The sequence below is a fragment of the Apium graveolens genome, chromosome 7 (assembly GCF_009905375.1).
Source record: "Apium graveolens cultivar Ventura chromosome 7, ASM990537v1, whole genome shotgun sequence".
Taxonomy (NCBI): domain Eukaryota; kingdom Viridiplantae; phylum Streptophyta; class Magnoliopsida; order Apiales; family Apiaceae; genus Apium; species Apium graveolens.
Window position 1 is genome coordinate 141,962,110 of NC_133653.1, and position 19,043 is coordinate 141,981,152.

Consider the following 19,043-nt stretch of genomic DNA (forward strand, 5'->3'; position numbering starts at 1 on the left):
GTCTACCCATACGATAGCCAACACATAAGGAAAACAGTCAAACACAAGACTCTTGACTCACATATGCACGTAATTCACATAACAAGTAAAGACATAACTCACGTATCACATAATTTATATCACACATGACTCAGTTCGTCAAAAGGTTCGACTAGGTACGTTTAAAACTGAAATCGGGTCAAAAATATGATTTTAGGTAAATAAGCGACTCAGAATTGACTTGCAAAACAAGTGACCTTTCGAAACAAAAGAATTTAGGTCTCAAAAGTATTTTTATTGAAAGCGGAATATTTTTCTGAGTCTGTACGCGTTCGTTTCGTATTAAACGGACGAACAGTTTATTTTCTACAAATAATTAGGAATAAATCAATTAATAATAATTTTAATTGATTTTTAAATACCAAAATATAATTTTTAAAAGCTTACAAACAATTTTTTTAAGAATTATTTGAATTAATTATAAATAATTACATTTTATTTAACTATTTATAAATAAAATTAATTGATTAAATGAATTTATCAATTAATTAAATCTATAAATAATTAATTAAAACAAATTATAAATAATTAAAATAAATATGAAATTTTAAAAATAAAAGAAATAAAAATTTTGGAATTTAAAACAATTATGAAAATAATTTTCAGAATTTAAAATAATATAAAAATGATTTTTGGAATTAAAATAAATAATTTTTGGAAAAACAAAATGAATTTTGAATTATTTTTAAAAGAGAAATGACAGAAACAGATTTTGTAATTGAGTTTTGAGAAAAAAGGATTGAAACCGGGTCGAAACCGGGTCGAAACCGGGTTACAGAAGCGGGTTGCTAGGAACAGCCGCCGGATTTCTGGAAAACCCAGAAATCGGTGACAATTCCGGTGACCTCGGAATTATCCGACGAGGTCCGTTTAGCCCCAGAATCATACCCTTTTGTTCCGATTTCGAAATCACAATGATGCAATTCAACACAGCAAGGCAATAACAATCCAAGCAATCAGATATCACCAACACATCACGGGAAACGATCGGAACCAACGATTTTCCGATGAACTCAATCGGAAAACTCGATCCTACACAAAATTGAATCAAATTCGATGATTCTTATGGCAAATCGAAGCTTATACTACAGAGAATCATTTACGTATCTCCATATCAACCATCCATTCATCAATATCTCAGAAAATCAAATATAAAAACTATCAAAACAAGAACTCGAACTTAGTAATCCCGAACTCAAATAATTCAAACAAAGATACAAATCGACTCAATAATCCATTCTAAAGCTTATTATAATCTCAGAAACAATCAAAACTCAACAGAAATCAAAAATCAATTTCGAGCTTCAAGAACACAAAATTCAATTTTGTAAAATACCTCACCTCAGATTCTGAAAATGATATCAAAAGAAAGAGCTTGAAACAAGGATCGTTTTGATTACTAGAACGTATGATTTGGTTCCCTGAATCGTTCTAAATCATCAACCAAAGTTTCTGCAGAAATTTTCACCCCCAAACCTATGTTCTTGAATATTGATTTTCTGAATTTTTTGATAAAATAAAATAAATAAAGAAATCAATTCCCACTATTTATATTTACAGAAAATTAGACCCCTAAAATTAATTAAAAGTGTTTTTATTCCCATAATTAAAATAATTAAGCCCCAAAATAATAAGTACGGGAAATAATTTTAAAAATGATAAAATATAAAATTAGTATCGAAATTTCCTAAAATTCGCGAATAATTAAAAAATACAACAATACGGGATATTTGAATTACGAGTAATTCTCTAAAAATAAAAACGTAAATTTTTATGGGCTTTGACGTCCTGTTAGGGTCCCGGTTCGTTTATTTAAAAAAACAGAAATGAACCCTAAGTTAATAGAAAACCCCGAAAATACATAAAATACACTCAAACGCACTTAAAGCGAGATAAAACGAATAACGCAACTAAACACACGTCCAACTTACAGATCGTTTCATATAAATACATTTTAAACACGTAACGAGTATCATATTGGATCCAAAAATAGATTACTTAGCCGCTAAGTAACTATAAAACAATACAAATTTTAGAACAGATTTAGATAATTATCAAAACTGGGCTTCTTATGAAACACTTTGTACGAAGATGATGTAATAATATTCCGTCTCTCGATAATACGGGTTTTGTTGATCTATTAAAACATTTGTCGTATCGAAAATTTTGCGCCAGGACGCGTGCAAGTCAAACCGTAATCCGGATTGAAAAAGTTAAAACACGGAATATGTCTGGAATTATCAGATTAGGTTAGGAAGGAGTTTTCGGAAGAGTTTCGGGTTGTAAAAACGCAAAAACAGTTGAAGTTGGACGATTCCCGATTTTATAAAATAGTTTTGTAGTTATACAGAAAATAATTATTAACTCTGTAAATTATTATAAAATCATATAACGATCCAAAAATTACCAGAAAAATATCACAATTATCTATATTTTATCCTGGACATATAATAATTAAAATACTCAATTAATATCATATATAAACATCCAAAGTATCAACTCCAATTACCAGATAATTCCTTAAAATTCACATAACATCACATAAACAATTCCAAATAATTATAATAATAATATCTGAAACTATGGGATATTACAGCCTTGGTCAACATCAATTTTCTGAGGGTGGTGATTGTAAATGTTGGAAACTTCTTGGAGAAAAGGATTGTGGCCAATATCAATGATTGTGGTTTAGACAGGTGTCTACAGGTGTCTCTCTCAAATCTTCAATTCATGAGAGCATCTGAGCTGGATGTAATAATTGATAGAGTTAATCAAGTTATTCCAGAGGACATCCAATCGCTTACTAAACTAAAAAAGGCTCAAATAGTTGTCTTTCTTGAAGCCTATCTCCATCTAAGCAAGGGGGTGGCCTACATCTGCCCTCAAACCAGGAAGTGCAAATATTTCACAATCCCCAAGAACCGTGTGAGGGGTACTCTAAGATTAATCATAATATTGGAAACTGAACTCAAGACAAAGAAGAAAAAGAAAGTTAAAGATGAGGAAATGATAAGGACTTTGGGAAGATTCTTGCAGAATGCTGAAACCATGATGCCAAACACTAAATTCAATACCAAAGATGACTTGGATGATGATGAGCAAAAGAATGATGAGCAAAAACCTTCTGGCTCAAATCCAATTCAATCTACCAAGGTAACTGACAGTAAAGTAGATGAGAAGAAGAAGGATAAAAAGAAGAGGGATGATATAAAAAGGGGAGATGAAAGCAGAAGGAGGAAAAAGGGAGGAGAAGAAGATATCAAGAAAAATGTCCAACAAATCCAAATATCACAAACTCAAACCACCAAATCTATCCAAATAGTACCTCAACCAAACCTACCTCAAAAGCCAAAATTCTTGTATAAACAAACTGCAAATACCCTACTCAAGATACCAATCAGATCAAGCCATGTCACACTAAAGAAAATCACAAACCTACCTTCATTCCAGCCTCCAATCATAACTCACTTCAATACTGTTGGAAAAAAACCAAGGAAAATGCAAGCTGGTGATGGGGTCATCTGGAACTGTTTCAATCAAAATGACTTTCTGCCTCTAAACATATGCATCACAGATGATGACTTTTTCCAATAACTATTTGAAGAAATTATCAAAATTTGTGTTGTATCTTTAGCAGAAGTCAGAATATACTATTTGGACAGCTCCTTAATTTTGCTTAGCAGGACGGTAATGGAAACTTTTTCAAGCACATAATTGGAAAGAATGATCAGCTTGATGAAGGACAAGGATACAAGTACCAGAATTTGGAAGGGTGTGATGTTTGAAAGGTTGAGGGAAATGAATGAAAGACATGCAAGATTGAAGTTTTAAAAGGAGGAAAGGTACATAAAATATGCAAGAGAGATAGAAATGTTTGAGCAGAGATCAAATGAACTCAAGACAACGGGGTTGAGTAGAATATCACAAGATAGACATTTTCTAAACACACAAATTGGCTGATTCACAAGATTCAGAGTTGGTTACCTAAATGATTACTCATTGGATGAATGGCTCAAACTGGTGGAAGTTCTAAGAAGGACAAAAATAATTGAAGAACTTCAAGTACTTGTAAATTTCAAGGACCTTTATTAGAAAAGAACCAGGCTATGAAAAATTCACTTGATGGCTGTAACTGTTGAACTTATGTAATCTTCAAATGTATAAAATTTGTATTTGTTAATCTGTTAGTTTTTATGTAATTATTTTTAGCTTAGGGTTAGTCTTGTTATCAGGCATGAATTTGTGATAAACAATATTCTCACAAATTGGGGAGATTGTTGTGCAAGACATGCCTGTATAATAATAAGACAAAGTCAAATTGACAACCCTAAGATTTAGTTGTTTGATAATCTATTCTATATTTTGTAGTGTATTACTTGAGTCTGTAAAAAGGTTATAAGATTAGACTGGAGTATTTTTCTGTAAATAGATTCAAGCTAAGGAATAAACTCTAGAAGAAGATCAAGCCATGACCACGCCTCAGACCCGAGAATGCCCCCGATGGTTGAGAGGGCTGGGGCCGTAGAGGATACGATTCCAATCCTGGTAGACCTGAATGATCCTTCCAAGGTACTCAGAATAGACTCTAATTTAAGCCCTGACTTGAGGGAGGATCTAGCCCAATTCTTGAGGAGAAATTTGGACGTCTTTGCATGGTAACACTCTGATATGATAGGGATTGACCCGAATGTCATGTGCCACCGGCTCAACTTGGACCCAAAAAAGAAGGGGGTCAGACAGAAGAGGCAGTTGATTAGTAGAGAGAGGGCAGAAACCCTCAAATAAGAAGTGGATAAACTAATGGAGGCAGGGCTTGTCAGGGAAGCCTTCTACCACATGTAGCTGGCCAACCCCGTGCTTGTCAAGAAGCCGAATGGCAAATGGAAGACATGTGTGGACTTCACCGACCTGAACAAAGCTTGCCCGAAGGATAGTTTTCCTCTACCCCGAATCGACCAACTGGTTGATTCCACAGCTGGGCACGACTACTTAGCTTTATGGATGCTTATTCGGGATATAACCAAATCCCAATATATGGGCCAGATTAGGAGCACACCTCCTTTATTACTGATCGGGGCCTCTATTGTTATGTCGGGATGCCTTTCGGGCTCCTTAATGCGGGGGCAACCTACCAAAGGCTGGTGAATAAGATGTTCAAACATCATTTGGGGAGGACTATGGAGGCCTATGTAGATGACATGCTTGTGAAGTCAAAGGAAGAAAAGGATCATGTATGTCACCTATTGGATATGCTCAAGATCTTAAGGGAGTACAAGATGAAACTCAACCCCCAGAAATGTGTATTCGGGGTCGAGTCAGGGAAATTTTAGGGGTTCATTGTCAACCACAGGGGCATTGAGGCCAACCCCGCCAAGATACGAGCATTACTCGAGATGAGATCCCCATGACGGGTAAAGGATGTCCAGAGCTTAACCGGGCGAGTGGTTGCCCTAAACCGCTTCGTCTCAAAGTCCTCCGACAAATGCCAGGAATTTTTTAAAGCGATTAAAGGAGTGGGGAGGATTTTTGAGTGGACAGAAAAGTGTGAAGAAGCCTTTCAGAACATAAAGAAGCACCTCAGCAGCCCTCCAATGTTATCCAACTCAAAGGAATGAGAGACTTTGGTCCTATACTTGGCCGTCTCTGACTTTGCAATAAGTACGGTGTTGGTTCGAGAGGAGGATGATACCCAACTCCCGGTATATTATGTGAGCAAAAGGCTGGCTGACACGGAGACTCGGTACACGAGCCTCGAGAAATTAACATATGCTCTGATCCTAACCTCCCGAAAGCTCAGGCCCTATTTTCAGGCGCACAGGGTAGAAGTACGAACCTCCTACCCCCTCAGGCAAGTAATGCACAAATCGGAGTCTTCTGGTCGAATGCTGAAGTGGACGGTTGAGCTTGGCCAGTTCGAGGTGGATTATAAGCCAAGGACCGCCATCAAAGGCCAAGCACTGCCCGATTTTCCATGTTGCACACAAAGTCCTTTGATGCGGGCCGGCCTGGTCACCTCGGCCCGCACCACCTTTCTTTTCGAGTACTACAATGTTACCTCTGTTTTCATAAGATGTGAGCTCATGGGCCCAGCCTGCGTATAGGCACCTGAGCCCAGCCCGCGTGTGGGCAACCGAGCCCAGCTCGAATGCTGTCACCTGAGCCCATCTCGCGTGAAGTCACCTGAGCCCACCTCGCGTGTGGACATTAGCCAACCTCGCGTGTGGACACCAGATGGCAAGTGTGAGCCTACCTTATAAGTGTGAGCCCAACTCGCATGTCATGAGCCCAGTGCGCATGTCACGAGCCCAACCCGCATATGCTGGCCCAAGTCACATTAATTTATAATTTTAGCCCACACATGAAAGTCCAGTTATTCAATGCACATATGGGGAACTGTTTAAGGCCCATGACCGAGAGCGGACATAACAGATATGTTTGATTTTTGTTCTAAATAGAATAAAAATAGGGTGTAATTTAACTTTAACTTTTTCCTTATAAAGAAATTAACAAAAAAAAATCATTTTTAACATTTAGGCCAAAAATTGATTTTAAAATGCTAAAATTGGTTTTTAGAGTATTTAAAAAATTTAACCAAAAATAACATTTTTCCTCGAGTATTTAAAAGGTTAAAATTATTTTTTTAGAAGTTTGGGAGCTCTTTAATTTACAGCTTTCGGAAAACATTTTTTTTAAAAAAAAGAAAATTTTGATATGTATTCAAAGATTTTCTAAAATGAACTAGAAAAATGGAACAGTTTTGTGATTATAATTAGCAATGAGATAATTCGTAAAACAGCATTTTATTGATTTCTGACTAAAAAACAGAGAATATCTATAAAAGAGGTAGCCACAAATTAATTGTTAACATAATAATATACAAAAGATAAAATAAGATATATAATAAAAATATTAAAAACTATATAAAAATAATTGATTAATTTAAAAATAAGTTTTCATAAATATAATTTTTGTTGACAATAACATTATTCACAATTGTTTATTGATTAATCCATATTTTAAATTGAGAAGTGCTCATGTATATTTTTTTTACTTTTTTGATTAAGTTAATTTGCAACTTATTTTCTTATTTTTTAATATTTTTTTTAGAAATAAAAAAGTGGATTTTTTTTTAAAAAAAATTGGGTAAAGAAAAACTTGAAAAAGAATTAGTAAGTAAACAATCCATAATTTTTTGGTAAATAGTTAGAAAATAATAATAATGAATTTTAAAAAGAAATGAAAGGGACAATAGGTTTTGAGGACTGAGGTAGCAGCGGCGGCTACTTGAGAGGTGTGTATGTATATATTCTTTTTTATTACAATTATCACTTGTTACTTTGTTCTGGTGAAAACATGTATTATGCTTTGTTTTAATCTCTTAACATATTCTTATTTTGTATTGCAAGTTTATGTCTTTTATGATTGTGTCACAATCTTGAATGTTGTTTTTTTAATTTGTGAATTTGAATTGATTTAATGGAAGGTGGGTGATGGGCGGTCAGCTTGTTTCTGTTAGCTGGAGCAAGTGTTTGTGTTTACCTTACTTCAATTCGATTGCTTCACGCAACAATTTTTCCGGGCTTTCGTATAATTTCCGGGCAGGTATACTTGTTTTTCGTGTTTTTTGAGCTAGTAATTTGAACTTTGATGGAACGGGTATTGTATGTAATGCATTCAAAAGCTTAATTAGGTGATGGTATAGTTTGAAATGAAATTTATTAGAATTGTGGTAAAATTGAGGTAGAGGATACGAGCGACACGACCTACAAGTGTATTGTTTCTTTCCATTGTAGATGGTGCTGTGAGTAGTAGTTTGTGGTTTTTTAATGAGGATTTTATCATTGAACATGACGACATTCAATTGAAAGTCCGTAAGTTAGCTGAAAATATGTTAGCTTCAAATATAGTGAAAAGTAAACTTGTAAAATTCGTTTACGCATTTTGGGGTAGCAACTTTAAATTTAATGGAGAATGTAGAAGAACAAGGATGTTAAAGTGTCAACTGCAAAACCATATTGACATGATTATAATGTATGGATCGCCATATAGGTGACATGGAGGGGAATTTATTTCAATTTAGTGTGTGGGATCTAGGAATAAATGGCTATTCTTAGGTTGCAGAAGTTTAAAGGAATAGAGTGAAAAGTTAGAAACCAAATTTTTGAAGGGACTAAGGAATTAGGGGAGACTAGTGAATAAACATAAGGAAGTAGAATTTTTCTATGATGAAGATTGTAGGAAAAATCAGCAAGGAGAATGAAGCATTTATTTCAAAATTGGTGGAAATTGATAAGGAAGAGTGAAGGAAGGAATAAAAAATGTAAACATTCTTCCCGAATAAGAGTACAAATGTCATTTCACACTCACCCAATTTATTCCATCCAAGTGAACACAACCTTAGTTCTTTACTCAACTCCCAAAGAATATTAATTTAATTAATGAATGAAAAAAGGACCTTCTCTCACTTTTACAATGGCGAAAGAGAAAGCATTGTAAGAGTCAAAGTCCTAAACCAAATTACACTAAGATGTTCTGTGCGACATTGTAGCCTCCTCGCAGATAACTATTTAGACACGTTCGTGTGATTGAGGCAATATGATCCTAAAATTTACTGAGTTAACTAGGGCTTCCACAGCCCTAAATATTGGTCAAACCATGGAGTTTGGGCCATACGGGCTTGTACATCATGCATCAACATAAAGTGACTGCAGATGGATGTCATCCTAATACTTGCAAAGGCATAATCTAGAAAATTAATGTTGACAGGATTGAGTTTAGAAAGGTAATTCTTCATATTTGAGTAAGTTAGGATGCCCTTTCTAGTTTCTTTGCTTTTTATTTCATATTCATGACCTTGTAAGCTACGAGTGAGTTCGTGATGAAAGGTGCCTTCGGAGGCTGATATCCTGGGTCATCTTCTGATAATTGTATAACTACAACTTTTTCTTTCATTTCATTTATTGCTTTCATTCTATCCTCTCTTTCCATGTGTTAAATATAGCATTATCCGTGTTGATGTGTATTGTGTTCGTATTTTTGCATGGTATTTCCTCATAAAGCTATTGGATGCTCGATGAAGTCTTATAAGCTGTCAGATCTTACCCATGATGAGATTAATAATCTCAGTGCTCGTCCTCGCATAGATTTCTCATCCATTTTCAGTACGGTGAGTTTTTAGTAGAGAACTTGGTTAATAATCATTTCTGTGTCAACCTTTAAATTGATTAATGCTGAAGTGGTCAAACGATGTTGATAAAATTGATTCAGGTCCAACCTATTGTCGATGATGTTCGCTGCAGAGGCGATGCAGCTGTTAAAGAGTTTGTGAAACTATGCTATATTTGTTTAGTTCATTATAGTTTTTCATTATAACTTAATTCTGAATTAATTTCAGTTTAAAATTTGTGCTGACAAAGGGCATTATTTTCTCATGTAGTTATACAGTCCGTTTTGACAAAGTTGAATTGGATACAATAATTGAAAAGGTGGAAGATTTACCTGATCCGGAGGTAAGAACTAGCTACTTAGATAGATTGTATCTTTGGTGTTAAAATTCTTAAAGTTGAAGAGTAAAGGTTCTTTAAACTATGGTATCTTAAGCATGCATTGATTGACTGAGCCAATTCCATGAAAGAGTGAATTGTCCAGACTTTCATGTGTATCATTCTGAGATTCTCTTATGTATAACTGTTGAAGCATAATATTAGAGGTCAAAATTATTTTTTTAAGAGAAAAATATGTTTACACCTGGTTCTGTACTGATGTTTTGCATCTGAAGAGAAATCCGAAACAGTGAAATTGACTTGGGAGAATGAGCAGCGAGTTACATCTGGGTATTGCAGTTTGTATGAGAAATTGATTCTAATTTTTGCATGCTTAGCTTGATCCAGTTGTTCGGGAAGCATTTGATGTAGCATACGACAACATTTATGCATTTCATGCTGCGCAAAAGCCGGTCGAGAAAGTTGTTGAGAATATGGAAGTAAGCACTATTTTATTACTTTGTTATGTAATTTATAAAATTGTAACTTAGAGAAGACCTTAATCAGACTTATTTTGATTTTTTATTCTTAAGGGTGTTAAATGCAAACGAGTTGCAAGGAGTATTTCTTCTGTTGGCCTCTATGTTCCGGGAGGAACTGCAGTATTACCTTCAACTGCTCTCATGTTATCTGTTGTATGTTTGCTTTTTAGTATTTAGTACTTCTTATTTCTTAATATTTTTTTGTCCTAAACAACTAGATTTATGAGATTGTTGACATGTATCATATCATATCATGTAAATCAGCCTGCACAGATAGCTGGGTGTAAAACTATTGTACTTGCTACTCCTCCTACAAGCGATGGCAATGTCTGCAAGGTATTTTTCTTTCTTTACATAGATTAAGCTGTTTTTCATACAGCACTTTCTACATATTTATTTTCTGTTCTTTCCGTAGGAGGTACTTTACTGTGCCAAGAAAGCTGGCGTGACACACATACTTAAAGCTGGTGGATCACAGGTATATCTGTACTGCATTAGATAATTACACTTCTTAATGTTCTATTTATTGGTCCGAAAGTGTGGTCCCACATTTCATAGTCCGCTCATTCTCACCTTTATGATATTTTTCTCTTTGCAGGCAATAGCTGCCATGGCTTGGGGAACAGAGTCTTGCCCTAAGGTAACATATTCAAAATAATACATCTATCTGATTTCTGATAAATTAAAAACATTAACATATGGTTCGGATTCCCATATGTGGTTCAAAATAATATATGATTGGAATTATATCCAATCTGCGTAACTAGTGTAAGATAAATGTGTTCAGTTCAGTAAGTTAAAGTAAATAAATTCCTTGCTAACAGGTTGAGAAGATATATGGACCTGGAAATCAGTATGTGACTGCCGCAAAAATGATTCTCCAGGTATGCATTGTATCCAACTTTAGTCTCTTTTAGTTATATTCTGAGGAAAGTACTGATATTTTCATTTTTATTTCATCAGGTAGCGAATAAACTACACACCTTTCGTAACTATAGAATAATGCATTTTTCTTTGTTTAAATATTTTTCAACAGAACAGTGAGGCTATGGTTTCAATTGACATGCCTGCTGGACCTTCTGAAGTTCTTGTTATCGCTGATAAACAAGCTAATCCTGTTCACATCGCCGCGGATTTGCTCTCCCAGGTTGTACACTATGATGAATTATTTGCTGCAGTTATCGGAGCTCTGTTTCTGTAGCTTGTGTCTGTATAAGATAATGAGAATCCAAAGGACTGCTTAAAAAACTATATTATAAAATTGATGCTACTAATTACTCTCAAGAAACACGAGTTTATATTAGGTTAGTTAAAATCTGGAAAAAGCACAGGCCAATCAATCAATAAACCCGCTAAATAACACCGACCGATATAGTATAAAAACCCAATAGTTATTGGACCTCACTTGTTACCCTGCCACAGGTTCTTACAATTACTGGACATGGCTGAATAATATTATTAAATTTTACGGGGTCACTTCTCTTACTTAGGGCCACGAAAAAACTTCTCTAAGCACGTTGTCATAGGCTATTTCTAGATTTATAAAATCATGTGTATCCTTTTGCTCTTCTCACTGTGATGCTCCTAAAGTTGACCGTGTCTGGAGAGGCCTCTATTGTTGACCTCCTTTATGTGAAACGAGATTGTTCTTGAATATTGCACCAATTGCGTCAGCCTTTATTGTACAGATACATGACTTTAAACCCACGATAATAGGACAATCCTTAATGTTCTGTGTAAATATCACTCTGCTAGAGAAGAACTAACGCCCTAATCCTCCATTCGTCTAGCATCTTTTTAATTTCTTGAGATCTTATTGAGATTTGTTAGTCTTCGCACAGTATCTCTTCTACACACTTCAAACTTTAGTAGGAACTCGATCCATCAACTCTGAAATGAGTCTATGGAAATAATCCGGCTTGACAAGAACAATCATTACCTTTAAAAGCACTTAATATTCCTATTGTATTCAGTTGCTAAAAGAATCATACTTGAAACTTTGTTGTGGAGCACATATAGCATGATGTGAATAACAATTTTTCTGGGAACCTTCTCTTCTCTCTCCTGTGAAAATCTCTTAATGAAATGTGCTTTATTAACTGTAAATCTGTGACTATAACTGTTGAAGTTGATTTCAAACTAGCTGTGCCCTTAAACACATACACCACTTGTTTTAAATTACTTGGTCTTTTACTTTTGAGTTGGTAGCACCCTAGACATTGCAATATTGGAAAGAGAAAACATCATGTTCAATTAATTCATTATAATCTGCATGTGAAGGGGTTGGCGGAGGGGCTTATATTTTCTTTTAATCAGCTTTGGATTAACTTTAAGTGATATTTTTTCCCATTGTTTGGTATTGACTCGTTATGCATCCAAGAAACAACCTTCTTGCCAAATTATTTAGATGTCAAGATTGGTTTTTCTGCCATATCTCTGAGATATATTGTTAAAATTTTAGGCCGAGCATGGTCCTGATAGCCAGGTTGTTCTAGTGATTGCTGGGGATGGTTTGGATATAAGTGCTGTTGAAGTGGAAATAGACAAGCAGTGCAAAAATCTTCCAAGAGGAGAATTTGCTTCTAAAGCATTGAGCCACAGCTTCATTGTTTTTGCTCGAGATATGGTCGAGGCAAGTCCTTCAACCATATAATATATATACATATACATGACTTTATAATGAGTTTGTGTGCATATATATTGGAACTTATAGTTAGACAATCCAACTAGATGGTTATAATGAGTTTGTGTATATATATATTGGAATTTAGAGTTAGACAATCTAACCAAATGGTTAATATTGAACTATTTTTGTTGTTTGTTGAATGGAGAAGTGCCTAAGCTTGAGACGTGTTTTACTAAGAGGCTGTTTGGTTAAAATGCATTTGCATGGGTATTTGAAATACGCGGGAAGTAATAATCGAATTAGTTGTTTGGTTGGATAAAGTACGGGCAGTGCAAGTTACTAGGAAGTCCAAATGCTGGTAAAATGTGGGTAGTCACTTACCCACCCTTACCTAGGTTCGTCACATAGGTTCGTCACACTTCCTGTATCCCATTAAACATTAAAAAAGAGCAAAAATCAACCAATAAAATTGAAAATACATTAAACCATGGTTGTTACGTCTGTAAGTCGAGTCGAGTCGACTGGGGTGTCGATAAGTCGAGTTGTGACTAGTCGTGAGTAGTCATAGACTAGTTGATACTAGTCGACAATGTATAAATTATAAATATATATATGCTTTTGTTCAAATGAGAATTTCTTAAAATGAGAAATGTGAGAACTAGTGATTTTCATGCTTAAAATTGGTTATTTTATAAAATTTAAAATTTTTGGTTTGCACAAAATAACCAATTTACCGAATTCCAAATTTCAATTTTTCAAAAAATCACCAGTTTCAACTACAGAAATCACCGGTTCTCACGGTTCTCATTTTAACAAGCTCTCATTAGGGAGCGACCCTATGTATATAAATATACTATATATGTATATTCTAACTTTTAACAAACCATTTTCTCATTTTTCTCCTATATACATACGAGATCTTAAACATAAAAAGATAAAGCCGCAAAAATTAAACGGGTCATAAGCATGATCAATAGTTTGATTTTCATCAGCCATCTACCACAAGAATAGAGTGTATAAATAAGTAAATAACTAATTGTAAAAGCTTAAATAAGTTAGAACAGTTGAATAAGTATAAGTTATTTAAGTGTTTGTAAGTGCATGTAATGTGTATAATTTATAAGAAGTGTGTGTATATATATGCATGTTTATGTGTATATAAATGTTTTTTTTAAAGATATTAGGTTAGTACTTGGGCCTTTTGTTGGACTGCATTTTTTTAATTCATGACCTAGTCGACCTGACTCGACCCACTCGACCAGTCGACTCCAGTATCCCGAAAGAGCTACGAAAACAATTTCAAGCTTCTGAGGCTCGACTAGTCGAAGTGCCAAACATGCATTACACACATAATTGTTTTTCGATAATTTTATTTTCAAAAAATTAGAGTTTAGTCTTATTTTTAATTCATTTGTATTCTTAATAAAATGAAGTATACTTTTATGCCACTCAGTCTTAGTTTCTAACATTTTTCTAAAATTATTTTTTCAATTATTTCAATTTTTTTTTGTTTTTTGCAATAAAATGTTGTCATTTAAAATTTTAGTTCTAACTTTTATAAGGATTTGTAATTAAATTTAATTTTATTATAATTCAACTTCTAATTCATTTTAAAATTTAGAATGCACACTTATGATTAAAAAAATAAAAATATAAAAAAGAAATTGAAACTCACATACTATAATGTAATAATTATGTTTATCAAGTCTCGGATGATAAAATACTTTGTAAACACACATGAATTTGATAATCTATATGTCTTTCAAATTTTATATGTTAATAAAATTAGTTCTATACCAAATTACGAGTTAGTAATTTATTGTTAGTGAAAAATATAGCTAATAAGTCCAAATATAATAATTATGGAGGTTAAAGTAATTATTCAAAATACATTACAAGAAGTAATAGTTGAACCAAACAAGTTAAAAAATTAATTACCAGGAAGTGTAAAACTTATTTATTCAACCAAACAAATTTTCCACACTTCCCATGAATTTTTTTATGGAGAGGAAGTGCAAATTTCCACGGTAACTTACTTCCTACATGAAACCAAACAAGCACTAAGTAGTTAGAAGAAGATAGATTCATAGGTCCATGAAATGATTGAATTAATATTTACTTTGCTTATTTTGGATAGTGAAAACACTTTAGTTGAAGGGTTTCTTTCTTCCACTTTAAGAAATTTGTGTTATATAATGGACAGTATGTAGGATTGAGAGTTCTACTAAATTCTAATAATCTTGTGCGTCTGATGTTTGTTAAATTTATCTGATGTTTAGCAAGTTTGCCTTTGTTGTAAATCTGTAATATTTACTTGTTACAACATCTCACGCACCATACGAACAGAAGATGATTTTTTTAATTGTCATGTTTCAGACTCACAATTCTACTTGAAGGTTTTTGCATGTAGATAATGGTTAGATAACAGGCTCAAAAGCCTGAAAACACAAATCAATGTTCTTTTTGTAAGCCAAATAAACCGAACATTTCATCTCTTTGTGTGGGCGTCTCTGTCTCTGTAAGAACTGTCTGTCTGTCTATCTGTCAAACGTCCATTTAAAACCCCAGCAGACAATTTATTTAGTCTAATTTATTGACCATCAAATCTTGGTGATTGGCTAATGGCCAATTTCATTACCAGGGTTTAAAGACTGGGTCAGATTAGTATTTGAAGCTTTCTTTACCTCTTAACGTAAGCAAACTTGGAGCTTGAGAGTAGATCAATATACCGCCAATAGATAAAATTTGTATAAATATGCGCAAAAATAATGAGGGGAAATTCAGGACCCTTGTATACGTGCATTTAACGTGCAGGTGAAGGACTTTTATCACAATGTTGTATTCTTTAAGTTTTTCCAAGGAGATGATTAAACTCAAAAAAGTATGGACTGTAGTCGAGGATTGGTATTTCCTTTAATTCTACTGGAAGAAGTGCGCTGTGGTCAAGCAACTTGTTAATAGTGTGCAATTGAAGAATAAATACTAATGGCATCTGCGAAACAAAAAAGAAGAAATTTTATGTTTTAATAGTGTTTGAATTTGTAATTACAACATTAAAAATAGGAGTGAAGACAGCAATTGTTCCCTCTCCCTTTATGTATATTGGTATTGTCAAAACACTAAGTTTTGCTGTAAAGTATAATTATGGTCCTCTGGTTAATCTGTGTTACTCAAGACTCGAGACTCGGTTAGTAGAGTGTCGGACACAAAACATATCCAAGTGTCAAACTCGGAAATCCCAAAAATTGGGAGAAGTGAACACAAAATATGTACCTAAAAGCAACAATGTTAGAAGAAACTTTGTAGTAAAAAGTAACAATGAAAATTAAATTAAACATGATTTTGTAAAGTACTTTGCCGATTAGGCGTCTTCGTCTTCTTTTGGAACATGTTTTTACTGGTCCTAGTAGAATTAAGGGACCTTAAACTTTACAAACCCCTCAAAAAGATGTTTAGGATGAAATTCTTTACAATTGAACAGTTCTGTTGGTAATTTGTCTTATCATTAACCAAGTTAGATTATGTTGATACAAATAAGACTTCTAAGTTTATAGCATCATATTTGTTATTATATTTTAGGGCCCTTTTATATTGTCATATTTTATCTGTTATTGTACATTATTTGTCCTTGTTTAGAAATTTGGCTAGTGTAATATGTCCATTCTCTCTGGATATTAATCTGTTTGTCGCCTGTTTGTCTCCTTTCTGCAAACTTGCTCTTCTGAGGATCAGTCAACTTTAATTGGAATTTTATCTAATAATTGAGTTTTCAATTCTCAGGCAATTACTTTTTCGAACATCTATGCACCCGAGCATCTGATTATCAATGTGAAAGATGCAGAGAAGTGGGAGAGTTTTATTGAGAATGCAGGTAGATTCTAAATTTACACACTGATGTTTATGGTGTTTACATAGTGTCTTGAAAAAATTCAGTTTCTAATCAAGTTATAGAATAGGCCTAAATCGATGGTCGTGCTTGACGCGATGGTCAGAGTGTCTACTCACAATCCGCTAGGTCATCTATTTGAACCCTGAAAACAGCCTCCTTATGAAATATAAGGATAATGCTGCTGGCTGCATATATATGAACTTCTTTGGACCAGTAGTGTGCTATGTTAAGTTATGACAGCGTGTACATTTATAAAAATTTCACTATTATTATCTTAAACAAAAATCTTGAAGTAAATAAATCAATATGTATCTCTTGTCATGAAGTAAAGAAACATAAAAACTCGATATATTTTTTGTTTTTATGCCAAATTGAAGACATTGATATCTTATTGACTTTTTTGCTAAAAAGAGTGTGTGATCACATGTAAATTTCGTAAGATAAGATGTTTACGTGTTCGTGGATATTAGGCAAGGATTCAATCATAAATAGAGGGAGGAAACATATACTTTCAGGCAATTTGAAGGACTATGGACAGCTCTGCTTAAGATTATTAGTTCGTTCATCCCCTGGGAAATGTGTGTTATTTGTTGTTTTACGTTATCTTTTTATGATTAGTCTAAATTCCCCGGGTAGGATGTGTAGTTCTTTGAACCTTAAACTAATATTTTACATGAAAAAATTATGGCCCTAAGATGTGTTTGTTTTGAGTTCCACTTCGCTTATAGCTGGTGTGGATGACAATCCGGTTCATTTGTATTTATTGGCTTATAGTCCTGGTGGAAATCCTTATTCCTTAGTATTTGTCTTGGTAATTAGAGGTCAAGTGGGCTCATTCGAGAAATGACTGTGAGTATTTGAATATCTGGAAAATGACTATTTCCAAAATAAAGTTCGGTTCATTTGCATTTCAAGCTCAAAATTGTACTTACCAAGTTTTGTCTGGAGGAGAATAATCGAGCAGAATAGTTTACATACATACATATATATAGACATACATTTATTTCTTGGTAAGTATGTTTTGAATTACTTATTTGCACATCTGTAATAATTTTAACGTCTATCTGTTCATTTACTTTTCTAAAGTTTAACTAAACAATGATTTAAGTTGATACTTTTGGCAGGTTCAGTATTTTTAGGGCAATGGACGCCTGAGAGTGTTGGAGACTATGCCAGTGGAACAAACCACGTCCTTCCAACTTATGGTTATGCAAGAATGTATGGTGGTGTGTCTCTGGACTCCTTTCTCAAGTACATAACTGTGCAGTCATTAACAGAGGAAGGCCTGAGGAAGCTCGGGCCTTATGTGGCAGTCATGGCTGAAGTCGAGGGGCTAGAAGCTCACAAAAGAGCTGTAACTCTCAGATTACAAGACATTGAAGTGCAGCAGTTTTCTTCGAGAAGATAAAATCAACCAAACCAGCCATCAATAGTTATATATCTTCTATCTTGTCAATGATAGAAGTATATTCGGCTCCGGTAAGTGATGGTCTAAAGGAGAAGTCGTCTAGTGCATAGCTTATTTTGTAAGTGTGAACAAACATCGTCAATGTGTGAGAATAATGATATGAGCATGCTGTAAATTTTATTATTTTTATTTTACCGGGAGGACAGAGTTAATAGGCTTTGTTATTAGTTTTTAGAAAGTGAGAACCAGCAGAAACACCCATCAAAATTATTGACTGATTGTAATCTACAGTTGCATGTTTGGAAGCAAAGAGCCAAACACCATCATACTTCATACTAAAGCTTATAAGAGACAACGATCAGTACACATATAATAAATTCTTCAGTGTCTGGTAATTATTTGAGACAATTGATTATTTTTGTTGCTTGATGTGGTTACACAGGTACAGTAAGGCTTCTGAGATCCAACCATTGCAAACAAAGTACAGATTATTGATTTGACTACCTGAAAACTACTAGATATTGCAATGTTTAACTTGACCAAACTGACTAAACATAAGCCTAAAGGCTGAGCATAATCTTAAAAACTGCAGTGAACCTTAAAACCTGGCAACATAGAACAAGCACTGGATAAAATTGTCATTCACCATCTCATCGTACATTGCCATTTTCAAAAGCACCTCTTCAAAATCCATAAACTCTGCATCTACTCCAAACTGCATCAGTTCTTGATCCTTCTCGGGTGTCGAAGCCTTCTTACTCACCATCACAATTTGATGCGTTCCACCGTGGAGTCCTGTTTGAGAACTATGGATTTCTCCTCATTATAAACTTGTGATCGAGTTTTCTTTTAAGGAGAGGAGTATGATATGTAACAAGGAATTATTAAATTGATTTGTATATATTTTATATAATTAATTAGATTTAAAATTAATTATAATTGATTGGGTAGTTTAGTTATATTTATTATTAGGAAAGTTCTAGATTATTCTATTAGAATAATAGGATTTATTTCCTTTAATTAGTAGATATTTATAAGGATTTAGTTTTAGAAAATT

The 19,043-nt window shown here is 33.9% G+C and overlaps 1 protein-coding gene across 2 annotated transcripts; it reads left to right on the forward strand.

Moving 5' to 3' along the window:
* Nucleotides 1–7,246: 7,246 nt before the first annotated feature.
* LOC141671314 (histidinol dehydrogenase, chloroplastic) lies at nucleotides 7,247–18,384 on the forward strand. 2 transcript variants are annotated; one of them, XM_074477503.1, is made up of 15 exons: nucleotides 7,247–7,330; nucleotides 7,523–7,641; nucleotides 9,099–9,205; nucleotides 9,307–9,359; nucleotides 9,476–9,548; nucleotides 9,920–10,021; nucleotides 10,115–10,216; nucleotides 10,328–10,399; nucleotides 10,479–10,541; nucleotides 10,662–10,703; nucleotides 10,888–10,947; nucleotides 11,100–11,210; nucleotides 12,525–12,695; nucleotides 16,470–16,560; nucleotides 17,703–18,384. In XM_074477503.1, exons 2-15 carry the CDS (start codon nucleotides 7,530–7,532, stop codon nucleotides 17,984–17,986), a joined length of 1,443 nt encoding a protein of 480 aa, XP_074333604.1. In that variant the 5' UTR covers nucleotides 7,247–7,330; nucleotides 7,523–7,529; the 3' UTR covers nucleotides 17,987–18,384. The 2 variants fall into 2 exon arrangements, with proteins under 2 accessions (XP_074333604.1, XP_074333603.1); XM_074477502.1 differs by lacking the exon at nucleotides 7,247–7,330 and adding an exon at nucleotides 7,363–7,394.
* Nucleotides 18,385–19,043: the final 659 nt, after the last annotated feature.